Genomic DNA, 8,069 nt, shown 5'->3' on the forward strand with positions numbered 1-8,069 from the left:
GTCCCAAATACAGAATCAAGTGAAAGTAGCACTACTCTAACCAGCAGAAGGGAAGCTGCACGATCTAGAACCTGGAGACTGGATAGTGGTGAAAGACTTCAGGAGGAAAAACTGGAAAGTGAGGAGGTGGCTGGGACTGTTTTAAATGCTTCTTACAACACAGACAGCTGTTAAGATCACCGAAAGAGCCACGTGGATACATGCCAGCCATTGCAAACATGTAGCTGGGCCTGAGGGGACATCGGACAACACTGGAATTAATTAAGTTCAAGTAGTTATTAGAAGCCTCATGCAAATATGGGGCTGCCCCAGCTCACACTGTTAGCAAGCGCCCTGGTAGGACTATTCATAAGGGCAGGGGCATCTGGGATACAGCTGCAGACAGTAATCTTAACTGAGGGTGCTAAGCAGACCTTTACATGCGACCCCATGGCTGTTTAGAAACCAGAACGACTGTAAATGGGATAATAAATATTTATGCAGGGATCCTTGCAGCGCTGGTGACTGGCACTTAGTAGTAGCCACCATGGGCAAAAGGACACCTGACACGGGAAATAGATATTCTATAATCAAGATTGGGGGTGCCAGGGCATGGTTGACAATATCCAAGACTCAGAAGAGTGATGAGGGAGTCTGGTGATGTGGAATAGATAGATCCTTCTCCGACATCTATAGGCAAGTGAATATAGTGGTACAGTTGCCCCTCCCACCCCACCGAGATGCTGTGCAGAAGGTCCTAAAGAAGGTAGTAGCACCAGGGCATGGCAACCAACTAAACCAGATCATGAACCTAAGCCCAACCAGGGCACAGGGCATTAATGTCATGCTCGAACCCGAACGGAGTCAGCCGGGGTGAGAGAGTGAGTCTAACTCGGTAGTGGGATAGACCCTTCGGGAGATAAATGGCGTAAATGAGACGCCAGTAGGTTGGGAGGTGCAAAGAGTCATTGCTAGATGTGAAGGGATCAGAGCATGTGCTTTGGCCCTAATACAACACTGGAGATTAGATGTTGGCTACCCTTGTTGGATATGTTTGCACACAGCCCAACGGTGGACTGCCGAACCAATCACGGAGAGCCTGGCGAGAAATGCAAGCTGTCTGCTTTCGCGGGCGGTGACTATCCTGACCCTGATAGGGGGAGCAATTAGGGCAAATCTTGCCACCCCAAACTCAAGGCTAACTGCACAGCCTTCCACATAGTGGAAGGCAGGGGAGAAATGTGTATTTGCACCAATCGGGGGAGACTCCATTTGGCGTTCTCCCTATGCAAATGGTACAATCATAAACATTGCTTGTTCCTTTATCAATAATCAGACCATGATTATGGGCCTATGGAAAGAAAGGGTACCACCACCTTCCCCTGGGATGGAAAGGGTGCTGCTGCCCTGCAATACTGTCCACTGGCACAACAGTGTTCGTCCCAAAGGCCAGCAACAGGCGAACCTGAAGGGATGTCCCACGGCATTGAAATGAGTACACACTCACAGACTCCTGGACTATACCAGGAGCGAACATTGGGTGGTCTATTCTCTTGGGAACAGGGACAACAGTAGCAATAAACAAGATTAATGGCCTCGCATATAGTGTATTACTGTTAGCAAATGAGACAGAGGAAGGCCTAGCACTCATCAACACTGAGCTAATGATGATTAGGGAAGCAGTGATACAAAATCACTTCATACTAGACATATGGATGGCCGAGAGAATGGGCAACTGCAAAATGTTAGTTACCTCATGCTGTTTTAATATTCCTGATGAGTCACAGAATATCACTAGTGTAATAAATCATATGAAGGCAACGATACGACTGCCTCCCCCAGCAGATGACTCCTGGTTCTGATGGCTCACTTCCCTTTCGGGAGGATGGGGGTATTGGATCCTACATGTTCTACTAGTTGTAGGACTGGTCTTACTCAATAGGGCTTTGTATAGGACCTTGCTTGTGTACCTGCCTATGCCGCTTGCTTATGAGTGCAGTAGGATATCAAATGGTAAAACGATCAGTGGCCCCACAGCAGGAAGATCCGATTGTGAGGACCCCACCCCACCACAACGTTGACAAGTGTGACGTGTGAAGATGGGCTGTGTACAGGGCACACCAGTGTAAGTGACGATACCACCACAAAGCTGTGTTACAGCTAGGTGGTGTCTGAGGAAAGGCCTGGTGTTCCCTAAGTATTTTTGATGTATAGCTATCTGGCTCTGTATTTTTTTTTGGGATGTTGTCCTTGTTGTCATAAAATGACAAAAAGGGGGAAAATGTAATGAAAAATTAACAATTTAATACTTTGCTGAACTTTGCAAACACTTTGCTGAATTCTGCAGTTGAGGAGACAACTTGTCTTTGCTGAACTTTGCAAACATTCAACCTGGCCTTGCAAGCAGCCAAATTAAGCAAAAAGCTAAGGAAAACATAAGACAGTTATGTCCATGGCAAGAGAATGAGAAAATAAGAGCTCAAATGTTTCCCAGCCCTTGTCCTTGAGCATGTGATAAGGATAGTATAAAAAGATTATGTGAATTTTGTTCACGGCCCTTACACAAAGCACCTTTGCCAAGTGTATTGGTCCCCCTGCCTGCAGAAGTTAAAGAAAAGCGTTTTCTTTGCTCTTGCTAGCAGTTGAGTCGAGTTGATTTAATTCCCACGACAATTGTAATTAATAACTTCAGTAACATATATTTTAGAGCTGTGGGAGGTTTGGAAAACAGCTTCTAGCAACACAAATTATTTGCAGAAGAAATCATAAATCCAAGAGGCTGTGTTTACTGATTATGAGAGGAAAATGATTTGAAAGATAGTTCAATAGGTTGATTCAAAACCAAACATTGCTGGAAAAATTGAGCAGGTCTGTGAAGAGAAATCAAAGTTAAAGTTTCACGTTTGGTGATCTTTCCTCTGAACTCAGCTGTACTGAGCTTTTCCAACAACTTATGTTTATGTTTCTGATTTACAGCATCTGCAGTTCTTTTTTTTCAATACGAGGGCCAAGATTGTTCTATTTCTTTTAAAAGATGTTGCTATCATTGACAAAGAAATTGTGCTTGGTAAAGGTAGTGGTGAGTCACCTTCTCAAAGGAACAAAGGAGCAGGAGTAGGCCACTCAGCCTTTAAAATCTGCTCCACAATACTAGATCATTGCTGATTATCAACTTGAAGGTCATATTTCCAATTTCTTTTGATTTTCATTAGTAGTTATAAATCTATCAATGTATGTAGGTTTTGCTCGCTGAGCTAAAAGGTTCATTTACAGACATTTCATTACCGTACTAGGTAACATTTTCAGTGGACCTCATGCAAAGCAATGCTGAAAATTCCTGCTTTCTATTTATATGTTTGGGTTGGTGATGTCATTCCTGTGGTGATGTTATTTCCTGTTGTGAAGTCACTTGCTGTTCCTTTTTTCAGAGTGTAGTAGATGGGGTCTAACTTGATGTGTTTGTTGATAGAGTTCTGGTTGGAGTGCCATGCTTCTAGGAATTCTCATATGTGTCTTTGTTTGGCTTGTCCCAAGATGAATGTATTGTCCCAGTCGAAATGGTGTCCTTTCTCATCCATATGTGAGGATACTAGTGAAAGAGGGTCATGTCTTTTTGTGGCTACTTGGTGTTCATGTATATTGGTGGCTAGTTTTCTGCCTGTTTGTCCAGTGTAGTGTTTGTTACAGTCCTTGCATTGTATTTTGTAAATGACGTTAGTTTTGCTCATTGTCTGTATAGGGTCTTTCAAATTCATTAGCTGCTGTCTTAGTGTGTTGGTGGCTTTGTGAGCTACCATGATGCCAAGGGGTCTGAGTAGTTTGGCAGTCATTTCCAAGTTATTTTTGATGTAGGGAAGAGTGGCTATGGTTTCTGGATGTGCTTTGTCTGCTTGTTTGGGTTTGTTGCTGAGAAATCGGTGAACTGTGTTCATTGGGTACTCATTGTTTTTGAATGCATGGTATAGGTGATTTTCCTCTGCTCTCGTAGTTCCATGCAAAACCTCAACCTGAGCTACAAATCTTCTTAAAACTCGCTAAAATCTATCAATCTCTGTCTTAAACTTACTTGATGACTGTATCAAAGATGTGCAGGAAAAATAATTATAGATCCGTTAATCTGTGTCAGTGTTACTTTGTAAAAGTAGAAAGTGAAGCTTGTGTAACTTTTTCACACAGAAGGTGGTGTGTATATGGAATGAACTGCTAGGGGGACTGATAGATGTAGGTATAATAACATTTAAAGACATTTGGATCAATACATGAATAGGAAAGGTTGAGAGAGATATGTGCCAATACAGGCAAATGGGACTGGTTTGAGAAACCTGGTCAGCATGAGTTGGACCATGCTGTATGACTCTGCAACCCTAACTAGAAAATTAGCTGAGAAAGAGAGAGGGAAATGTATAACAGTGGTAAGGGGTCAGACAGGGCTCATGGAAGGTTTGAGTGGGTAAGCATGTGGAGGGTGTGTTGGAAAGTGTATGTGGCATATGGAGAAATTTCTGTCTTGGTGGAGATATAGGAACTTCAACAAAACTAACTTAACCTTCTGAACTTTGTTTTGGTTCTCCCTATTAGTGTACCTGCTTTACTATCTGTTTTTGGCATTACCTGCAAACTTCAAGCTAACATATGTAATACAGCTTCAAAATAATTAATGTAGTCAAAATATCACATATCTGTACTCTATTTTTTTTAATAGATATTTTTATTGGAAGTTTAACATTTTGACAAATTTACAAAAATAAGCAGAATTTTCAAGCAATCTGTACTCTATAACCGGTCACTCTCATTTGCAAATACTTTCTGCTCTGAAAGTTACAGAATTATACCACCTCTTGTCCCTAGTTTATAAAGCATATTGCACTATATGTATTAACTATTTTCTATATCCAAAGGTGCTATTTGAGAAAAAAAATCCGAGAGTTCTTCCCCTGGTGTTCTGAACAATCTATATCTCCAATCATCATTAAAGCAGATGATTTGGTGGTTGTCAAATTGTTATTTGAGGGAATTCGCTGTGTGCAAATTTGTTGTTCACTTTTTAACAAAGTAGTGATTACACTTCTGATAAATACTTCAGTGCTGTGAAGCCCTGGGGGCCTGAAAGGCATTTCAGAAATATAAGTGTTTATCTTAACTGTTCGTTTTCTCTATGATCCCTGGTTAGATAAAACTTCTGAAAATCTCGGACATGTTAAATTGCAGTTCACTTGTTCACAGTGTCCAACAAGCGCAGCATCCTGGATATTGGATAATATCCAAATGCTGTGATACCCACCAAATGGCTTTTGAGTCTTCAAAGCATTTTAAAGTATGTTCCCGTTCAATTAAAAGATTGTGGTTCACGAGCTAATCACTTTGGAGCGAAGCCACTTTAAGGCATTCCAACGTTCTGCCCTCATTAGATTTTGGAGATTTGTGGCACCAAGACTAGTTCAACAAATAAATATTTCTACTCCCGTGGGTTTGGTTTTCCGATTAAACTTCTGGACACGGCGGGAAGCCAGCCACTTAACTCATCAGCAAAATCAACTTGGACGGAAGGATCCTCTCAGATCAACGTGTGATATGACTTGATAATGGTCCCTCTGTCTGACGCCCATAGTAACAGCAACAACAAGGCTATAAAAGGTAATAATCGGAGAGAAACAGCATTGTTATTCCACCTTAACAACGACAGGTGGCCACTGAAAAGGGCTGGTTTGTCAATATAAAGAAATAATGCAAACAGGAACAGGGATGATGTCATCAAATTTGCAGATCCGAAAGTGTTCCTTACCCATGGGGGTTCTCTGCAGGAAATTCTCCTCGAATACCACTCAATCGATCAGATCAGAGCCCAGGATGCCATCCTTCTCCTCAATAGACAGTCAGAGCATCAATCCCACCAGGGTGGTCAAGGAGGTCAGGGCACTGATGGTTGACATGGGCACAGGCTATTTCAAAGCAGGCTTCGGTGGCCATGCCAAGCCTTCAGTCGTCATCTCTTCCACAGTGGGTAGACCCATGCAGCGGAGTGCCAAGACTGGAGACAACCGGCAGGAGAACTTCGTGGGCAGTGAGCTGAGAGCCCCTACAGAGCTGCGGCTCATCAACCCTCTCCGGCATGGCATTGTATTGGATTGGAATGGTGCCGAGGCCATCCTGGCCTACATCTTTGAGAAGGAGATGAAGGTGCAGCCCGAAGACCATGCCGTGATGGTGGCTGACCCACCCCTGAGCCCCACCACCAACCGCGAGAGGATGGCCGAACTCCTCTTTGACACCTTCAACTTTCCAGCCATACACATCACAAGGCAGTCGCTGCTTTCTATCTATGCCTATGGCTGCACCAGTGGGCTGGTGGTGGAGAGTGGCCATGGTTCCTCCTGTGTCGTCCCCATCCATGAAGGCTATATCTTGCCTCACATCACTGCCAGCATTGATTATGGAGGCTGTGATCTTACCAAATATTTGCTAAAACTCATCAACCAGAATGGGCACAAGTTAAGTGCCAATGATTATCATCTCCTGGAGCAAATTAAACAGGAGTATTGTTACACCGCTATTGACTTTGATGGTGAGATGCGGGGTGAGAACAAAGAGTACATAGCACACTTTGAGTTGCCAGACGGTAAGATTATCACGGTTGGCAAGGAAAGGATTAAATGCCCTGAAGCCCTCTTCAATCCATCACTCATCGGTTCCAGAGAGGCTGGGCTGCATACAGTGGCTCTGAACATCATCAATAAATGTGACCCTAGCCTGCTAGAGGAAATGTACACAAATATCCTGCTCTGTGGGGGCTCAACCATGTTCTCTGGGTTCCGTGTTCGTTTCCAGAAGGAATTAAGAAAACTGGCACAAGACATGAACCCGCAAGTGCAAGCAATTCCTGAGAGAAAATATTCAGTCTGGTTTGGAGGTTCAATCCTATCCTGCATCAAATCCTTCCAGCAACTGTGGGTTAGCAAAAGGGATTACGATGAGCGTGGACCACTGGCTATCTATAGAAAATGTTTCTGAAACTGAGGTTTTAAACACATTATTTTTTTTAAAAAAAAGCATACAGCTGATTTCCATCTCTGAATGTAACTTAAATTAATTGAAGATTGGTTTAAACACGCAAAAATAATAAAGTCTTATAATCCGTGTGATTATTGAAAGATGATCATGGATATTGAGATGTGATTAAATGGTAGATGCATGATGTCACATAGAATCTTAATGAGTTCCACTGACTTTGTGAACCAGGACTATTGGCTGTGCATGTGAATTGTAACAAGGCCAGGAATATGTCTGGCTGCTGTGTATGATGTTCAGATCAATGTAGAGCCAATTGTGCTACTCATAGTGTGGATAGATCATTACATCACTTAAATGCCTCCTCTTAGGGCAATGTTCATTGACATTAATTTGTATTCTGTTACAATATAGACTATTTTACTGGGTATAACTGTTCATCTTTTGTTGTAGCACTATATTCCAATATGTTGAAAAGAGACTTCTTGTCCCAATGCTAATTGAGGCAAACTCTCCACATGGGGAGCATGACAAACAAACTCTAGTGTGTTTGCTTGCAGATTCTCAAAGGCAGTTCTCATTCAGATGCATGCAGTACCTGATCAAGGGATGCAGAATTGGGAAGGAAGGATGTTGGCTAAGAGTCAACTTCCTGTCCCTGGTATTGACCTTGATCAAAACTCTTCTGCAACCCCATCTCTCGTCAACACACACATGTGCCTGGGTTCCTCCTTGATTTGATGTAGTACCAGCAGTGGCCATTGACTTCCCCATGGCACTGATGAGTACAGGAGGGTAGGCCATCCAACCCCTCATTTTCATGAACTGGAGGACGATCATCACTGGTCTGTTACTACTAAAGTGACATATAATGGGCTTTGTTGAAAAGAGGTGATGCAGGGCTCTCACCAGCTTTCCAACTGGTGCCTGAGGCTCCCATTACCTTGAGTTTCAGCCCACTGTTATTCATCACATGGCTGTAGCACAATAATACAGTATATTGACATAACAATTAGTTCCTAGATCTTTATGAATAATATAACATAGCATCCTAATTCCTTAAAAGATGTGCCTTGAAATCAATT

The 8,069-nt window shown here is 42.7% G+C and overlaps 1 protein-coding gene across 1 annotated transcript; it reads left to right on the forward strand.

Moving 5' to 3' along the window:
- Positions 1 to 5,826: 5,826 nt before the first annotated feature.
- Positions 5,827 to 6,988, forward strand: LOC132826060 (actin-like protein 7A). The gene has a single exon (XM_060841758.1). The coding sequence runs from the start codon at positions 5,827 to 5,829 to the stop codon at positions 6,985 to 6,987; it is 1,161 nt and encodes a 386-aa protein (XP_060697741.1). The 3' UTR covers position 6,988.
- The last annotated feature ends 1,081 nt before the right edge of the window (positions 6,989 to 8,069 follow it).

Source organism: Hemiscyllium ocellatum, chromosome 2 (genome assembly GCF_020745735.1).
Source record: "Hemiscyllium ocellatum isolate sHemOce1 chromosome 2, sHemOce1.pat.X.cur, whole genome shotgun sequence".
Taxonomy (NCBI): domain Eukaryota; kingdom Metazoa; phylum Chordata; class Chondrichthyes; order Orectolobiformes; family Hemiscylliidae; genus Hemiscyllium; species Hemiscyllium ocellatum.